The sequence below is a fragment of the Propithecus coquereli genome, unplaced genomic scaffold (genome assembly GCF_000956105.1).
Source record: "Propithecus coquereli isolate 6110/MARCELLA unplaced genomic scaffold, Pcoq_1.0 Scaffold18, whole genome shotgun sequence".
In the NCBI taxonomy this organism is placed as follows: Eukaryota; Metazoa; Chordata; class Mammalia; order Primates; family Indriidae; genus Propithecus; species Propithecus coquereli.
The window spans coordinates 1052755-1072059 of NW_012142745.1; the positions used below are offsets into that span (position 1 = coordinate 1052755).

The window sequence follows — 19305 nt, forward strand, 5'->3', positions numbered from 1 at the left end:
AGTGCTTAATAGCTACATGTGCCGGTGGCTACCATATTGGACAGCATCATTCTAATACCTTTTTTGAACATGTGTATATTTTTCAGACTACTCAGTATCCTTCCCCACTTCTTTGAATATAACAATCTCAAAAATAATAACTTCCACTGACATTTACCGAGAACTTAGGCCAGGCAGTGTTGTAAGGACTTTACAGGTATTGTAATCCATACAATAGTTTATGATTACATGTGACTTGCCTTTTACTTGGCCTTAAAGTTTTCTCTTTTCAAGTTTGTGGCTCAGGTCCTTCTTATAGCATATTCAGATTCAGTAAACAATTTTATGGCCATCCCTTAGGAATTTATACACTTGCATCAGAGACTCTCCCATCCCCTCCCACCCATCCAACGTCAAAGATTCTGTTGATTCCATTTTTCCTGGTTGGCAACGTCTCCAAACCCTTTGGAACTATCTAGATTCACTCATTTATTCATTCACAAAGCATGTACTGAGTGCCTACCATGTACCAAGTACTGTTCTAGGCACCGGACGAGTCAGGCAAGGCTCCTACCTTCAGTTGTGAAGTGGACATTCAGATGGAACCTCAGAAAGGCAAGCTGGGGAGACAAGGAGGAGAGCCCCTTACGTTTCTGCCACTGGAAGGCTTTGTGGTCCTGCCCTGACTCATTCATGTCTCTGACCTCAGGGGATTCTATAGACAGCTCCTGCCTCAGGGCTCTGAAAAAGTCTCCACTCAACACATGAAGCTATCCCAGAGAGCACGCAGAAGAGATGAGAGATAACGTGTACAAAACTGCTCCCGCCCAGGTCAAAGGGCTTAAGGGCGTGAGCACTGGTCCCTGGGCACAGAAAGCTGAGTGCCAGCATCTCCTCAGACTAGCTCTGGGGAAGCAAGTTTCTCCTTCTTCCTGAGCCTGGGTCTTCTTGCCTGTACAATGAAGGTTATCCTGACTACTTCACAAAGTTAATGTGAAGTTTGAATGAAATAGGGGACTGGAAAAAGCGCTAAACAAATCTATGTTACTATAATTAACAATCAAAATTTCCACACCAGCCCGCACTACTCTTCCAAAAGACTCACACATCTGCAATCGTTGTGAAGAGATTCGGGCAAGGGAGGGTTTTCGTTTTGTTTTAAATCAAATTTTCTAACCTCGAAGACTTTAAAAAATACAGCATGGGCTTCCTTTATTCGTCTAATTTCCGACCTAAAAATTCCCAAGATGACCAGTGGAAAAAATGATCGTTGTGTAGAGTTGAGGGAGCAATAATAGGTAAAATGAAGGGGACAAAATATACTTAAGTTGTTCTTCCTTTCTCTTCAGGCTCCTTAGTCTGATTGATCTCGCCCCAATCTCAGTCTCACGAGGCTCTCTGAAGGGCATGGAGGGGACCCCCCGGCCACTACTTCCCGGAGGAAGCAGTCTCCCGGGACAGATACCTTTCCCGGCCACTCGCGCGCCGCTCCCCGGGACCCTGGGACCAACGCTCAGAGCGCACACCGCCGCCATATTGTCGTCTCCATAGATACAGGACGCGCAGGACGCAGGACGCGGCGTCTCCTGGTATCCCAGGGCAACGACAGCAGCCCGAACGAGTCAAGAATCAGAGAAAGCGAATGCGCCGCCCAAGTTCCTTATACTCAGCGTTGATTCCCTGCCTTTCCTGTTAGTAGTAACTGTGGATATGCATAGTCTCCTGGTTGTAACATCCCAGCAATCTCGACTTTAGTTGACGACCAAATTCATAGGAAGCTACTCAATGGACTCGGCACTGGAATGGGTGTCATTTCTGTTCTTTCCCGACACGCATTGGTGACGTAGGCTCAGAAACTCATCCCTGTGACTGCAATTGTTAACTTAAATGCAGTCTGTAATAATTTCTTTTTTCTTTTTCACTTAACACATTATTTATTTTTTATTTTTTATATCAGCATATTACGGGGGTACAAATGTTTAGGTTACATATATGGCCTTTGCCCCACCCGAGTCAGAGCTTCAAGCGTGTCCATCCCCCAGATGGTGCACACTGCACCCATTAGATGTGAATATATCCATCCTCTCCTCCCCGCTCCTACCTGGCCGACACCCGATGAATGTTACTACCATATGTGCACATAAGTGTTGATCAGTTAATACCAATTTGATGGTGAGTACATGTGGTACTTGTCTTCACTTAGTAGCAGAATGGGCTCCAGCTCTATCTAGGATAATACAAGAGGTGCTATATCACCATAGTTTCTTGTGGCTGAGTAGAACTCCATGGTATACGTATACCATATTTTATTAATCCACTCATGTATTGATGGGCACTTGGGTTGTTTCCACGTCTTTGCTATTGCGAGTTGTGCTGCTATAAACTTTCTAGTGCAGATGTCTTTTTTATAGACTATAACACTGATAATGAGGCTCCAGTTGTTTACGTAATTATTTCTTATTTTCATATTGCTTTGCAAATAGATTCCTCTTGCTGGTGGGAGAGAACATGTCCTTGGCATTTTCTCCCTGCATTTCTTCCTGCCCAAGTGCCAAGAAAAATAACTCTTTCAAAGGGATCCGAAGGTTAATGTATGAAGATGGGATTATTATACATAATGTGGAGTTTTGGAGGCCCGTTTGTTCATTTGTCGGTGTCTGCGTTGGAGGAAGGGTCTTATTTTGTGAAGACTCCTTAGGTAGGTGAAGCTGAAAGTCTCAAAGTTCATTCATGGGCAGTTAAGGGTGTTTCGCTGCCTAAGACAGTGAACAGGTTTCCTCAGATGGGAGGGGGGATATGGTTAGGAGGAGAGAGCTTACTGAATCTAGGAGTAAACCCAGAAAATAAACTAGCATTTTGGGAGAGTTGGAGTTGACTTGTGAAAGATGAAAGGTGGTCTGAGATGACAAAGTGACCTGAGTTGGCCTGGGAGATCACATGGCCAGAGGCTGACAGAACTGGAGGGAAGGGGCAGGCCAGGGGCCCTGGAAAATTGTGCCAGCATGATTAGTCCCAGAGTTTTCTTGGAATCAAAGAATGAATGTGGAACTCAGTGAGCTTTTCACTGGTTTTAACAGGATTCTAAGAATCTGAAACCTGCACTTTGGACATGATGACTTTTATGCTGTTTGTAGTTTCTATAATGATTTCCTTTTTGTTTTCCCCCAAGTTTTTTTTTTAATGGTCAGCATGACTCAGCTGGACCTTAGGGACAAGGAAAGGGACCTGCCCATTCTTAGGCTAAAAAGAAATAGAGAGCAGTGACTCTGGGGGCAGGGTTTGATGGTGGCCTCAGGAATCCTGGTGAGAAAACCCCGAGGAGAAGGAAAAGCTCATGGTAGGAGCCACGCATCCTCATGCCTCTTCACCAGGGAGTCTCCTTCCACAGCTCTTGCCTGCTCAAACCTTGGTGGATCTGGATTTGGGACAATGAAAGGAGATGGTTCCTCCTCTTAGCAGGGCCCCTGTGGGCTCTGCTTCTGTGGGATTCTAGCTGCCTCCTAGAAGCTCTGCTGGCTGGTGACCTTGACTAACATTGCAGACTCCCAGGCACAGACCTGCCTGCTGGACTTTACCCAGGGAGGCAAATACATGGAAAGAGGCTTCACAAGGGTTTGAGCCCAAGGAGGGTGAGGAAGCAGCTGGGTCTGCTTCAGAAATCCCCCTTTCCAGGAGCCCAGAACCCCTGGGAGATAGTGGGTGCTGGATCCTGGTGTTCATATCCTCCCTGGACCCCAAAAGATCACAATTGGGGTGCCGTTTGGTTCAAAGCTGTGAACAAAAGGGTGGGTGATGATACAGGAAATTGATGGGGACCAGGATAGGGGAGAAAGGAGGAAGAAGGCGGGGAGACAGCCTCAGATCCTTCTGGCCTGGAAGCTAGGGGTGGGGTTTAATAAAGATAAAGCACACCCAATGATTTGGACTTCAGCACACACAAAAATATCTTTTCTAGGCATTTCTTTCTGGTATCTTCCCATGCCCACCATCCCCTCCCCTCCCCCATGGGATAGAGGAGACTCTGGGCTGGGAAATCAGACAGAGCTGGGATTAATCCTGACTGTTACTTACTGGCTGTGTGACCTTGGCAAGTCATATGACCTCTCTGAACTTCAGTCTCCCTCATCTGTTACCTGAAGATAATTTTCAAAAGGCAAGTGTGAAGATGGAGTGTTAAGGTACGTGTAAAGTACTTGACGCATGGCAGACAATCAGCAAAGTTACACACAGGCACACAGAGGAAGGTCGCTCACTAAATGGAAGGACCCCATCAATAAGCCACTCAACCTTCTGTGCACCTTCCCCTGCTACCAGCATCCAGCTTCTCTGCTACATGTTGGACAAGTTGCAAGTATTTGTCCTCTCTACATCTTCCTCCCTTGTCTCTCCAAGAAGGAGGGTGCTTTGCTGCTCTGAGGTGGAAAAAGACAAAAGGAGATGGCCAGGGCACGCTGCTGTCCAATGGCAAGTCAGGAAGCTCCAGCACTTAGAAAGCCCTTTCCTGCCTTCCTTCACCCGGAGACACTGACTCCATTTTGAGTGTTGGCTCTGGAATCAGGTTTGCATCCAAGGTGTACCTGTGGGAGGGAGGTGAGGAGGTGGGGCCTCCCACAGAAGCTTCTGACCTCAGAAATGAGTGGGGGAGTCTTCTCAGCCCAGCCTGATGGGTGAAGAGTAAGAGAAGGTTACAGCTAAGAGAGCCACTGTGGTAGTTCAGGGTTGGATCTAGGAGCAGGTAGGAGGCACTCTCTGGATGAGAGTCTCATGGTTCCCTGTAGCTGCTGGGTTGGGAGGGTGTCAAGAAACGTCGGCACCTCCAGGCTGAAAGTGCTGTCAGGGCACAAAACTGGCAGGGAATTGGGGACAGACTGCCAAATGGCAAGAGAATTCAAAGGAAAGGGTTCCATTCTGCCTGGGAGCCCCTGGGGTTTTCTAACTGGGGTTTTCTAACTCTCCTATGCAAACCCAAGCCCCCTAGATAACTTTCTCCCTCTACCTATTGTCCCCACCCCAGAGTGGAAATACACACAGGCCAACAGTAGAAAGATACAGGGAAAAAGACATAAAGTTTGATTTCAGAAGACTCAAATTCAAGTCTTGGTTTCAGCTTCTAATAGCTGAGCAATGTCAGGTGAATTGTTAAACCTGCCTAAACCTCACTTTCCTCATCTGTAAAATGGGAACAAACAAGGGTAGTAGTCAAAATACTTAATGATTGGTAAGGTGTGGGCATCGGCCTATGAGAATGGACGCCAGCTGGCTTTAGAGCCAGAGCAGGCTCTTGGAAGCCCACATTGTGGCAGGGTCATGGGGAAGCCTGGGTGGTGCACAGAGGGGCCTGGGAGGGCAGCCAGGGCAGTAGAGGGCTCAGTCAGTGACTGTCTATCAACTGGCATCAAAGTATTTCCAGATATTAGCAATCAGTATAGCTATACTCTGCTGGTTGCAAGTCAGATCTGAGGAAAAATCCCTACCTCACCAGCTACTGTATACGCAGTTATTTATTTCAATTTGAAGTTGTTCCGCCTCTTGACTCATCCTCATTGGAGGTGGAACTGTTAGCACATCCAGCTGCTCATTTCTTTCTAGTCTGAGCCGTGCTCCTTCTGGGTGGCAGCTCACCCCGCTGTCTTCACCCGCACTGTCTGCTGTGGGCTCTCTGAGCAGCACCACGGACAGCTCCAGCTGACTGGCCCATCCGAGGCCATCCCCCTCCTCCCTCCTCCAGCCTTCTATCTCCTCTTCTCCACCCAACCTGGCCCAGAAACCCTGAGGTCTGAGCTGAATGAGGGCATCCCTGAGGAGACAGCACAATGGGCTGGCAGGAAGGAGCTCTGGAGCCAAACAGACCGGATTGGAACGCCAACCCCATGGGCTACACAGCCATATGATCTTGTTCCTTCACTTCTATAAGACCCAGTCTCCTACCTGTACACAGGGAGAATTTTATCAGCTACTTCAAAGGTTGTGAGGTTTTAGTAAGATAAAAGCTTTAAAGCACTTAGCTTAATGCCTGGTTCATTACAGGTTCTGAATAAATGAGGAACACTGTTTTTCTGTGACTTTCCACCCTACATAATTCCTCAAACCCTTTTCCAATCAATTTCTGATCAGAACACTCTCTCAAGTGAGGATGTCATACCATGACCACTGCCTCAGTACAGCTGGCCTTCTTTGGATGTGGAAGTTGGCTTGGACTCGGGTAGGGTAAGGAAGCCCACATTTGACCAGTCCATGAGATTCTGTCTTTATTCATTATTTTTGCATTTTTAAAATTTTGAGTTAATTTTAGATGTACAGAAGAGTCACAAAAATAGTACGGAGTTCTCATAAACCGTCGTCCCATTTTCCCCTTAGGTTAACATCTTAGGTGACCATAAGCCATTTATCAAAACCAAGAAGCTAACCTTGGTACATTAAACACAATTAATAAAAGTACAGAGTTTGGATTTTACCAGTTTGTCTGTCAATGTCCTTTTTCTGTTCTAGTATCTAATCCAGGATTCCACCTCGCATTTAGTTGTCATGCCTTCTTAGTGTCCTCCACCCTGGGGCATTTCCTGAGTCGTCCTGGCCTTTCATAACTTGACTCTTTTGAAGAGTATTGTCAGTTGGTTTGTAGAATGTTCCTCTGGGTTTGTCTCGAAGTTTCTCATGATTACAGTAAGGATAAAACAGAGGTGATATTCCATTCTCAGAGTACCATATCAGGGGGTACATAGTGTCACTATGTATTATTAGTGGTGTTAACCTTGATCACTTGGCTAAATTGGCATCTGCCAGGATTCTCCTTGTAAAATTGCTATTTCCCCCTCTTTATAAGATTTTGATCATTCCCATCTTTTGCTTCTCCAGGATTAAGAAATTGAAACCAAGAAACCTGTCCTCGCACTAACTTTTCCACCCCTACATGCCTAACTGCTCCCCCAGCCACACCCATTCCCTATTATCTACCTGGTCACTTTCCTCTGAGTTTTCCTGAGTCTGGCATTTGGAAGTGTGTGCAGACGCCAGATGCAGACATACCTGCAGTTGTTCTCTGGTTCATCTTCAGGCATCTTGCTGAGGTCCTGCATTTCCCGTTTACAGTGGCACTCCGGGCAAATGTGGCCAGTAATTGTCCACAGGAATGTCCAACCCCTTTCCCAGGTCTGGTCCCAACCCTTGAACACTTCCTTCAACATTTAACATTTGGGATTTTAAAATCTCTAATAGCATTTCTTTCCACTTGGCCGTGTATAACTCCTTGCTATGCACATCCCATATCCGTGAGCTTTCCTCTTCTAGAACCACCACAAGGCTCCTTACTCCTGCAAGAGTTTGCTGTCATCAGAAGTCCTGCCAGAAGAGCAGATACACAGCATTTTTCCAATTGATCGTGTGTGGATAGATGTGCTCATCCCACCCTCCCCGTTGTCTCCACCTCCATCTGCCCCAAGTTTATTCCATTTCAGAGTCTTCTCACACTGCCCCTTCAGATGATGCAGGGCCATGGCACTTCCTCCAGGTTCACACAGGCTCTGTTTTTAAAAGCCCCTGTGTCTGATTGTGTAAAATCCTCCGAAAGCCTCAGGAGATGACCTCATCAGTCCCACTCCCTCTTTGCACTTTGGTTACTATTGCCATGTAAGAAGTTACTCCAAAATGTCAAGGTTCCAAACAACCATTTTATTTTGCATATGGTTTTGTGGGTCAGGAATCCGGAAAGAGCTTGGTCAGGCAGTTCTAACTTGGGGTTTCTCATGCAGTTGTATTCAGATGTTGGCCAGGGCTGCAGCCATCCGAAGCCCCAAGTGGGCTGGGTGTTCAAGATGGCGCACTCCTGTGGCTGACAGGTGATGCTGGCTGTCGGCCATGGACTGGAACGCCTATCTATAGGCTGGGTGCGTGGACTCTCCAGCATGGCAGTCTCAGGATAGAAACAGGCAGAAACTGCGTGGCTTTTTCTGACCTAGCCTTGGACTGGATTCCAGGTAGAGCCTGCCTCTGCATAGGAGCAGTGTCAAAGAATCAGTGGACATATTTTAACCCTCCTACACCCTCCTCACAGCACCTAGAACACTATTCCTCCAGGACCACCTTCTCTGACAGGGTTCTGGCTGCTCCCAGCCCATCATATCTTTTCAGCTGAGGCTTTGAGTGCCTTCCTTCCATTCCCCTGGGGTGGTGACTCACCAGGCCCCACCTCCCTTGGTTTGTGGCTGCAGGGGGCCTGGGTTCTGGTCTGGACTCTGCTACTGTGTGATTTTAAGAAAATGACTTCACCTCTCCTGGCCTCTGTTTCCTCATCTGCAAAGCAGGAATTAGGAACAACCGCACTTCACAGGCTGTTAGGATGAGAAAAGATAATGTAAGTTGCACACCTAGCACACTTCACCCATCGTACGTGCTCCTGATCGTGGAAGAAATGACTGTGGGCAAGTCATTTTCCCTCTTGGAGCCTTAGTTTATTTCTCTCTGAAAGGGGGATAATAATTCCCCTGTCCTGCTTCACCATGCAGATGAGAGAATTCTTAAATGGGCTGCAGGGAGGGCTGGCCCAGAGGTCAAACCCTGGCCCCACCTGGGCGAGAAGGCACCTTTGTCTATGCCCAGCTGGAGTGGATGAGACTTGTGTGCCAGGCGGCCAGGTGTGACCCAGAGCTGGGAGGCAGGCAGGGCAGGGCTGCTATCTAACCAGTGGGGTCTTATCAGATCCGGGCTGGCCACAGCTGGGCCTCATGAAACAAAGAGGCTTTAAGAACCAGGCTAGGGTGTGGGACAAGGGGCTGAGCCCCAGAAGGTGCAGCCGCCCAGGGGCCAGGGGGCCTGGGAGGGGGAGCTGCCACTGCCAACCCTGCCAGAGAGATCTCCCCAGATGGGGCACCCTCCCAGGTGGGAAGCTGGGCCCGTACTCTCACTCAAAGGCCTCCACTGCTGGAGTCTGACATTCTTTGGGGCGCTTCCCACTCCGACATGTCCCCCCAGACCCTCAGCTCTGCCCTTGCCATGGGGCACAACACTTCTCCCCAACTCATACTTTGCAGTCTCCCTTCCTGGCACTTCTAGTACCAACTACACTGGCTCCCAGTCCCTGAGGGTGCTCTGAACTTCCCCTCTGCGCATCTGTTCCTGATGATCCATCTGCCTACCCTGCCCAAGTCACTCATGCCCCTGAAGGCCCATTCCAAAGCCTCCTCCAGGAAGTCTCCAGGCATTGTGCATCCGGCTCCAGCCCCTGTCTGAGGGCTCTGCTCTTCCTCTGATGTCACACTGTTTGGAGCTTCTTTCCAAATCTTCATTCCTGGCAGAATCGGCTGAGCCTAGCAGAAGCCCAGGCCTGTCAGGACCAGAGTTTACAGTTGTACAACTTGTGCACTGTACAAGGGCTCTAGGCTGAGCAGGCAAGGGGGGGCTGAAATCCAGATGTGCCGCATGCCCCAGCATGAACCCGGTGCTAGGGTGTCTTCTAAATGAACTTCCTCCTCTTGGCACCAGACCAAAAGAGTTGACTTTTCAGTTGGGTGTCCCCGGGGGGTAGATTTTTGCTACTTTTCAATGGAAGGTGCCGAATTCCAGTTGCCATACAGGGCCACAGGTGCTAGCAGCAGGTCTACTGCCTAAAGGACTGTAACTTGAGTTCAGCCCTTTCCAATATGAGCCACTCACTATCAGAAGCCATTCTGCAGACAGCGCCCTGAGGCCCATGTGTGTTGGGGGAGAGGGGCAAGTGCAGGCCCACAGGGCTTCCAATAAACCATGCCCTGCACTTACTGGGGCTTTCCAAATAAGAGCTAGGAGGCTGCAAGGCCATCTTGGGGAAGGTACAGAGAGCCCTTGGTTGAAGGCAATTGGCACAGGTGGCTCCAGAGGCCTCACTATTCACTCTGGGTCTCACTGTCTCCAGGTCTCCCTGGGAACCTGTGGATTTAGGCATAGTCTCTGCACCTTGCCTGGACTAGCCTATTGGGGGCGAGTTTCTTCCCGATGCACTTCCAAGGTCGAGGGGGAGCAGGCAGAGAGAACAGGATCCTGGAGGGTCCCTTGAACCCTGGTAGACCTTTGAACAACAAGGAGAGAGGATATGTAATGGGAAAGCCCTAGATGTCACCCTTACAGGTGAAGCCACTAAGGCTAAAGAAGGGCCAAGGTCAAGGATGCTGAGGTTAGGGGAGCTGGATCGCCTGCTTAAAAACCCCAAAGTTAACTTGGGTCCTTCTTCCCCAGCATGGCTCATCCAACCTTGGCCTCCATCCTGGTCATTCTTTTGCCTAAACGTCTACAATCCGTCAACTTCTCTCTGACCCTACTACCCCCTCCCCAGTCTCAGTCACCAACTTCTCTCCCCAATAAGTGGACTCTCTGCTTCTACTATTGCCCCCCTAATCTATCCCCCATTTTGTAGCCAGGTGAGCTTTCAGAAGCAATCTGGTCATGAGCCTCCCCTGCTTCAAACCCTCTAGGTGCTCCCCGGCCCCCAAGATTGAATCCAAATGCATGGAACATGGGTTCTGTGTCATCTGACTCCTGCCCACCTCAGCGCTTGCCAAGCCCACATGTATGTGCATGGTTTTGCAATGCTGGCCTCACGGTGGTTCCTCTAAGCCCTCAGGCTCACTCGAGCCCCCAAGTCTTTGATACCTTATTCCTCTTGCCTGCCCAGCAAATTCCTTCTTGCCCAGTTGTAGCATCCTCACCTTCAGGAACTTACGTAGTCACCAGCTGCTCCCAGCTGCTCCCGTAGCCCATGTGAGGATGTCAGTCACAGCACTTAGTGCACGACGCGGACATCCCTATTTCCCACCATTCTCCCTCCCTCCCTAGGGGTTCGCTGGGGGCAGGCACCTACCGGGCACAGTGGCCGACACAGGGGCATCCAGTAAACATCTGCTGTGAGTGAAGATCACGGCTGTGAATGCAGCAGCCCTGGGGGCTGAGCCTGGGCCCAAGTGGAGAGGCAGGAACTGAATCTGCAACTGCCTGGGCCTGGGCACTGCACACAGCACAGGAGAGATTGGGGCCAGCACACCGCAGAGGTGAAAGATGACAGTCAGGCCATCTCTCCTTGTCTCTTCGTTCCCTTATCTCTTCAGATCTGAGCCCAGGATCCCCGGAAAAACTGTAGGGCCCCACTCCCACCCTAAGGTTGGAATTTTGAGGGCCTGAATTGGGACAAAGTTTTTTACTGAGACTTTTTGTTTTTTGAATCTTTATTTGAAGAATAGATGTGTTCCCTGAGGAGGCCCATCTGGACGAGAAAGGTCTGGAGACACCAAATGGCTCTGTCTGCTGGACCAACTGTGCCCAGGCTCAGCAGGAGAGGCACCTTCTCTCTCTCCCCTTCCTCCATGACCTGGAGAGTCACCCACTCCGTGTATCCACACTGACCAGCAGCTGTCATCATAATCAGATCTCCCTGGTAGGATGTCTACAGGGAGGGCATGTGTGAATGAATGGACAAGAGCATCTTGACCTTGACCTTATATTTCTCAATGTAAGTGAGTTCATGGGCATTTGGGTCCCTGTGGGCCTGGTCAGTGTGTCTGCCGCAGAGAGGAGGGGCCACCGCAGATGTGCTGACAAAGCATATTTCCAGACCTGATGTGCTGAGCATGACTTTCTGGAGATGACCCAAGTTGCCCAGGGAAAAGCTTGGTGGTGAAAGAATGGGCCCAAGAGCCAGTCTGGAAGGATTCAAATCCTGCTTCTGTCACTTTCTGTGTAACCTTGGGCAAGTTATTTATCTTCCTCATGCCTTTGTGTTCTAATCAGAAAACGATATTAAAGTACACACCGTATAGGGTTGTTACGAGAATTAAATGGGCTGCCAAGTATAAAGATCTAGAATAATGCTAGCAAAGGTTAGTCTTCATTAAATGACAGCAATTATCATTATAACCTATGGGGCCTATCTCTCCAGATGACACAGACCCCTGAGTAATGCAGTTTTCCCTGGAGTTTCCTTCCACGGAGGCGGGGTCGGTAAGGTAAGAGTCTGAGCAGTCATCCCCCGCACTCCCAACGTGATCATCTCAGCGAGAAGACAGGACCCGGCAGTGACATGCTTTAGCAACGGGCTCCCCACAGTGGGGAAAGCCCTGATTTGTAGCATCTACCAATTTCCACAGTTTCCATAGCCACCGTGCCTATTTCAACTGGCTCACAAAATTCCTGAAAATTGAACAGTTGTACCACTGGACCTGGAATCTCAGCTGATCCGTAGTGAGTATGGAAAAACTTGCCTTGGGATGGAGGGACTGAGAGAAAGTGGAGAAAGGGGTCATTCTGTCTTGGCAAGAAAACGGGCCTTCTCTCGACTAAGCAGTGTTCCCCAAAGTGTGGTCCATAGGCCATTTGCCCTGTTTAGGGTGTTGGTAAAAATAAGTTCCTGGGCCTCGCTGGATCTATAAAAGAATCCCAGAAGTGGGGCCAGGAATCATCTTTAAATAAGCTGCTCAGGTGATTGTGAGGTTTGAGAAGTGCTAGGTCAGGAGGATCTCTAACCAGTCCGAGAAGTCGGAATAGGCTACAGACAAATGTGAATTCTGCAGAATCTTTGCATGCTGCATGCAGTCCATTGTCAACAGTGAAGAGTTAGAAACCAGGCCCGAGGGCACACTGAGATGGTTCTAGATGAGGAAAGTGACCATGGACTAGTTATATCAGTTCTCTCTCTGGTCCAGCCATGTTTAGGGCAAATTTTGTGGTCAGTATGTGAAGGCCCTGCCCAGCGCAGAGCACAGCTCTCTGTGGGGACTTTGCAGAGCTCCTGGGTGATAAATGGCCTGCAGAGAGAGTGGGAGCTCTGGAGGTTTCGCCCTTGGAGGAAGGTGAGTCGCGCCTTACCAGGGAGGGAGCAAAGCCCCGTACAGATGCATCTGCGGCTGCCAACTACGTGCATTGCCCCGCTCAGCATCCCGGACTCTATGGCTCTAACAACTTAAATAATTTTTATTACAAAAGGAGGAAAAGACCAAAACACCCCCCAAATTCTCCCATGGGATTCCCCCTCCGCGCCAATAAATAAGGTGGGGGAGACTGACCGGAGGAGGAGGTGGGGGTCATGGTTCAGCAGAAAAGGGAGCTTAGCCTGGGCGGAGGGGACAAGGACACCCAGTCCCAGGCCCTAGGGTCACATTGGCCGGAACACAGAACTCTGCCTGCTGACAGCAACAGTCTCTGGATGCGCGTCTTGAGGAGTGTGGCCAGGGAGGAAGGTCATACCTCAGGATGGCCAGGACGCTGCCCCACCCTGTGGTCTTCTCGGTTGTGGGCAGTGTTGAGTCCAGCCAGCTCCCTGCTGGCTCCCAGGGAATCTAGCAGCATCGTCTGAGGTGCGAGCCCACCTAACGGGGCCTAAGGCAGGTGGAACGGCCTCTCCGTCAGGGGAGGCAGCCTGTGAAAACTGCAGGGAGAGCTGGCTGGGTTGGAGCCTCCGTGCCAGCCTCATGGTCTCTAGGACAGAAGTACAGATCACTACCCCTCACCAGCTCAGCCTGCAGCTCTATCACTACACCAAGATGGGGGTGCGGGACACTGGCATTGCCCAGTCAAGTGTCAATGGCGTATCTCCACGGTGGGGGAGATGGCAGGAACCAGTGCCCACAGCTCAGGTCCCTTCCAGGGCCAGCACCCTCCTGGCTGGCAGGCCTCTGGACCCAGCATGGCAGTTCCGGGAGGGCAGTGGTGGGGTTCTTTCAGCTCCCCGCCCCAGACATGCCCAGCGGGTGGAAGCTGCCCTCTTCTAGCAACAGACGCCCCAGGCGGTAGAGCAGCTGGGGGTACCAGTGCACACCCTCACCCGGGGTCCAGCTGCCCCACACCAAGCTGTGAAATAGTCGCAGGGGCCAGAAGGCCAGCTGAGCCAGCTGGTGGTCAGCCACCGCTGCAAAGCAGGAAGCCACCACATCCTCCACCACCAGAGTCCCGTGCCTCGTGAGTGGGGCATACGCCCCAAGGGCCACGTGTGTGGAGACAGCTGCCACTCGGGCAGGCTGAAGGCCTGGCACCCCGGCCACCAGCACATACTGGCCGGGCTGCACGTGGCTGGCAAATGTGGCCCGGAAGCGGGCTGCTGGCTCTGTGTGATTGTCAGCCGTAAACAGCAGGTGGGCAGGCGTGAGTGCCAGGCGGCGAGGGGGGTCCTGCGTCTCGATGACCTGGAAGGCCCTCAGCTTGTTGGGCTCTCGGTCCAGGAAAATGAGCACATCACTGAAGGTGGGGCTCCCATCCTCCCCCATGGCCAGCACCCGGTCTCCTGGCCTCACGGCTGACAAGGCCACACGTGCCCCACTCTCCAGGCGCACCTGGGCTCCAGCAGGGAAGCAGCCACCCGTCTTGGCTGCGGCCGAGTGCTCTGTGGGAAGAAGGGACATGAAGGTGTTACTGCTGCGGAGCTGAGCCTTCCAGCCACAGCGTCCCTCCCCTGGCCAGCCTGCCCAGCCAGAGCTCCTCTTGCTCCCAAAGAGGCCCCATCACCACATCCTGGCCCGGCTTTTACCTCCCATGCAGGCTTGAACCTGCCCCCAAGCCCAGCGTGACCTCCTGCCCCCTTCTCCCAGCCCAATCCTGTGCCAATGACAGGAGCACACTGGCGTTCTAAGACCCAGTTGGTGAGAGAAAAGGGGCCCTCCCGAAGCCCATGTGATGCCCCCCATCTGTTCACATCCTGGCAATGCTGTGAAAAAGTCAGAGGCCAGGGCTCAGCTGAGCCAGGCAGTGGTCGGCTGAGATGTGACACCAGGAACACTTCAGCCTCGTGGACAAGGGGAAGCCGCTTAGCTCCTCTGGGGTCTAGATGTCCTGTATTTCTCAGCCCTTGCTTAGAGGCTTCTAAAACATGGCCCTCTCAGACTGACACCCCAAGTTCTGTGCCAGAGCTGGCCCTTTGAGTCCATGGAAGTGAGAGGAGAGCCAGCCCATGGGGCGAATACAGACCCCTGGGGCAGCCTCCGAGTGAGCAGTCGGGCTGGGGGTGGATTGGGGAGAGGACACAGTCATCATCTTCACTTCATGTGCTGGGTCCTTGTGCAGGGACAGGACACAGTGGCATCAGCAGGGAGGATGGGGAACAGTGTTTAGGGGTCAGGACTAAGGAATGGAAGTGGCCACCCTGGGAGCCAGCCCTGGGCCAGTATTCGCAGAATCAGGGTGGATGGGACTTGAGGTGGACACAGTTGGCAGGGGGCGTGCTAAGTGGAGGGGTCAGGCTGTGGCTGTGGGTCAGGGTGGGATCACCCCTGGAGCCCAGCGAGGATCAGGAATACCAAACTTCGGGCCTGGGCTCAGTGTGCTGGGTCTGTGCGTGGGACAACTACACGGTGCCAGTGTGGAGGGCTCAGCCCGAGGCCAGGTGGGGCCAGGCTGGTACCCACACAGGAACCATTCGAAGCTCTCATGGCTGGGTTCAGTGTAGGTAACATGGACACTGACAAGGCTTGAGGGAGGGGCGAGGCCCCAGTGCCTGCCACTTCTGATCAACAAGGCGGCCGATCTGGGAAAATCCACTTTATTGAGTCCACTTTGTTTATTCTGGCTATCGTGGTTGGCTTTGGCCCAAAATGTCCAGCTTCAGGGCCCTGGGGGGAGAGGATGGGGACGCCTGCGCCCCAGGGAAGCCTGACCTGCAGCTGGGTGGTGGGTTCTGAACCTCTGGGCTCCTGATCAGCCCTGCTGGTGTCTGGACACACCCTGGCCCCTGGCCCCTGCCCCACCACCCTCCCTGTTCTGCACCAGGCTGGGTGGGGAGGCATGTCTGTCAGCCTGGCTTCCTCCATCTGTCCAGCTTGCTCTGTCTTGCACCTCTTGTGGCAGGGTCTAGACTGTGGACTGCCAGGTCAGCACCCAGCCACGCTGGGACAGGGCCCTATCTCCCTAGGCTCCCCCATGGCACTACCAAGGGTGGGATGAGCAGGCGGTCATGAGTAGCCTCGGGGAGCGCCGCCGACGTCCTCTTCCCCAGGGTCCCCGCCTCCATCCCCGGGCGGGCCTCTTCACCTTCTCGGCCCCAGCGGGCACTGTGCCGCCTGCCCACGCCCTGCGGCCCCGGCCCCGGGCCCAGCCCCCTGGCGGCGGCTCACCGGACTTGACGGAGCAATGCACGTGGGCCTTCGACTCGTAATACACCCAATCGAAGCCAGCCTCCACTGCCAAGCGTGCCAGCAGTCCGTATTTATTGCGGTCGCGGTCCGACGTGGTGATGTCCACTGCGCGGCCCTCATAGTGCAGGGACTCCTCCGAGTGGTGGCCGTCCTCATCCCAGCCCTCAGTCACCCGCAGCTTCACACCGGGCCACTGGTTCATCACCGAGATGGCCAGAGAGTTCAGGCGGTCCTTGCAACGCTGTGAGAGGAATGTGCGCGAAATTAGGGGGAGGAGCCGGCTCCCGGGCAGGGGCAAGCGCTGCCTCCCCATAAACTTTCCCACCGCACCCACTGGAGTTGGAAGACCGGGGAGGATTCTCTGTCCCTTTCCCTTAGGAACAGAGGGCCCTAACCGGCTTCCTCCCATGCTAGCATCGAGCCGCTCCCAGGGATGGGGACCGCATGGTGGCGCCACAAATCTGGAGGGCGCATGGAGGCGCGCACCCTCGGGGTGCCCTTCTCTGAGGGCTGATCCCCTTCCCTCCTGTGCTCTCTCTCCCCAAGCTCTGGGTATGGGTCCCTGCACACATAAGGCTCCGCCTTTTGCTACGCCTTTTGAGCGCCCGGTCCCTCTGTCTCGCCAAAGCCCGGAGGCAGGAGGTGGTCGGGGAGCCGACTGCCTGCGGCTGGCCTGCTAGGCGTGCAAGGCTCGAGGTGCCCAGTAGGTGTCACCGCAGCCTCAGGGCTGAGGCCCGGGACGACCGGCTCTGGAGGCGCGGCAGGTGCAGAGCACCCCAGCAGCGTCGGGAGGAGGGGTGTGTTGGAGGGGAATCCCAGGCCTGCTTGGATCCCTCCAGAGCCACAGAGAGTTTCTGCTGGGTCCTTCTTACGATCCCAAACCGGCACGCACCCGCATCCGCACCCTAGATAAGGCAGCCCAGACACTAGTAGGCTAGTGCCCCGGCCCGCCTGGTGGGGGGCGACACAAGGCGCGTGCGGCTGTTGGTTGACAATCCCAGAGCCCTCAGCACCTCTGCGCCAGTGGGCCGCCCCTGTACCGGAAGGCACCGGAGAAACCGAGTTTCTGATCTCGGGGAGCCAGCTCCACGATCCTCCTCATGTGGAGGTGGGGTAGAGCCGCGTTCTGCGGGAAGAACGGAAGGGTACCATCCATGATTGCTGCCTCCCCCGTGTCTGGGTCCTGAGAGCCCAGGGTACCACGCAGCTGAGTGGGGGAAAGGGAAGCAGGGGCCGGGGCCTTGGCCTGCAGGGGGGGCGCCCTACCGCCAGTCCTTGACTCTGAGGTGCTAGGCGCCGCCAAATGTGGGCAGCAGATGTCTCAAACTACCCCCACCTGCGGAGCCTGGGCCCCACAGACCCTTGGACTCGGCCTCCCAGGAACCAAGAGCGGCTACAACCCAAAGCCAGGCCGGTCCTTCCCGGCGCGCAGGATGGCTGGGGGCGCTCACTGCGCCCGGAGGGGGCTCCGCTTGCTTCTTCCTGGCCCTTGCCACCACGCTTCTAGCCCCCCACCTATGTCCGCCCCGCGGGCCCGGCTCCCCGCCCCTCTCTCCCCCACGGCCCCCACCCCTTCGGGTCCAGAGCCCGGGCGTGCGCTGTCAATGATTGCCCAGCCCGTGGCCCGGATCCTTATCTGCATTCCTCGGCGCCCGGCCCGGCCCGGCCACCAGCCAACCTTCGGCCCCGACACCGGCCGGCCAGCCCCGGCGCCAGGGCGCATGCTGAGGGCCGTGGTCTAGCTGCTCTTCCTCAAGGATCTAGAAAGCCAGCCGCCTGCTTGCGGGGGAAGCCTCGGGAGACCCCAGTGGAAGGGGGCGTAGGTCTCTCCTCTCGAAGACCCGGCTTCAGGGAAGGAAGTTTGCGCCCCTACCCTTGGGCGGAGTGCGCGGGTCCTGCTCCAAGCCTGCAGACTAGCTTCGGCCCTGCTCGCTGCCTTCCTCGGGCATCTCAGCCCCTCCCTTCCACTCCTTCCTGTCCCCTCCACCAAGTCTAGGGATCCCCTAAGCTCAGTCCCAGAGCCCAAAGGCCCTGGTACCCCACCCTTTAACCGCAGCCGCGCCGCTCAGCTCTCTGGACAGACATGTGGGCTCGCTCGGCGGGTTCCCTTTCCCACCTCCGCCTCTCTCCTCAGCTCCTCCTTGCCATTCCTTAACCCCAGACCCAGCCGGGATACTGCTCCAGGAGGGGGCAGCGCAAGGAACCAAGAGCGCAGCGGGGTAGGAAAAGCCATGGGGTCCTCAGCGCCCAGAGCTTCTTCGCCTCAGGGGTGCAGAATGGCTTCAAAATGAAGGGGGCACGGCTGTGCAGGTTAGGCCAGGAGGGACTGCGTGGGTCCCGAAGGCAAAGGAGGCAGCTGGATCGCGGTACCTCCGGGTGCCGTGTCTGGCCTGAGCTGCCAGCACTCTGGGGCAGAGGGGCCGCCGCCAACCTGCTGGGCTGTGGCTTGGCAGCGGGAAGTTCTTCTCGCAATCTCCGGCGGGCTAGGGGATGCCGACACTGCCGCCGGGACCCCTAGCCGGCCCATCCTGGGCAGGAGGCAGCCGGGCTTGGCGAGAGGGGCAGGTGCCAGGGGGCGTGCCAGGCAGTCCAGAAAAGGTGCTGGGGGGCGGGTAGGGCCGGGCAGGTGGCGGTGCTTCGGCGGCAGCGCGCTGGGAGAGCGGATCGCGCTCACCTGGGTCATGAGGCGGTCGGCGCCTGTGTTCTCCTCGTCTTTGAAGATGATGTCAGGATTGTAGTTGGGGGTGAGTTCCTTGAAGCGCTCGGAGCTGCGCGCGATCTTGCCTTCATAGCGCCCACTGGCGCCCAGGGTCTTCTCGGGCACGTTGGGGCTGAACTGCTTGTAGGCGAGCGGCACGAGTTTGCGCGGCGGCCGCCGGCGGCTGCCCACCACCCGACCCGGCCCGCAACCCCGTGCCGCCGGCACCACCAGCAGCAGCAGGAGCAGGCAGAACCGCAGTCGGGGCCGGAGCCAGGCGGGAGACATGGCCAGGGAGCCCGGGAGAGCGGCGGGCGAGGGCGCCTGGTGGGCTGATGGGTGGGCGGGTCGACGGGAGCGTTGCAGGGAATCAGGCGTCCGGGTGGCTCTGGGGGGCTCCAGGCGGGGGCGCCATGGGCGGCGCGGCGCGGCGCAGGGCCGGCGGGACTCAGGTGCGGGGCGGGGGCCTGGGGCCCTGGCTGGTGGCGGCGCGCTGTCCCCCTCGGCGCCTCGACTCTGAGCTGCCGGGCTCGCCGGCCGCCAATAAAT

At 54.5% G+C, this 19305-nt stretch overlaps 1 protein-coding gene across 1 annotated transcript; it reads right to left on the reverse strand.

Annotated features, from left to right (window-relative positions):
* Positions 1 to 12885: 12885 nt before the first annotated feature.
* Positions 12886 to 19155, reverse strand: IHH (indian hedgehog). Its single transcript, XM_012642492.1, has 3 exons — positions 18733 to 19155; positions 16038 to 16299; positions 12886 to 14314 (listed from the first exon to the last, which is right to left on the reverse strand). Exons 1-3 carry the CDS (start codon positions 19042 to 19044, stop codon positions 13656 to 13658), a joined length of 1233 nt encoding a protein of 410 aa, XP_012497946.1. The 5' UTR covers positions 19045 to 19155; the 3' UTR covers positions 12886 to 13655.
* Positions 19156 to 19305: the final 150 nt, after the last annotated feature.

Coding starts and splice junctions, on each gene's coding strand:
- IHH (XM_012642492.1), bottom strand. CDS start 19,044: ATGTCTCCCGCCTGGCTCCGGCCCCGACTGCGGTTCTGCCTGCTCCTG. Junction 16,300..18,732: donor CCGACCGCCTCATGACCCAG/GTGAGCGCGATC, acceptor TTCCTCTCACAG/CGTTGCAAGGACCGCCTGAA. Junction 14,315..16,037: donor GCATTGCTCCGTCAAGTCCG/GTGAGCCGCCGC, acceptor TTCTTCCCACAG/AGCACTCGGCCGCAGCCAAG.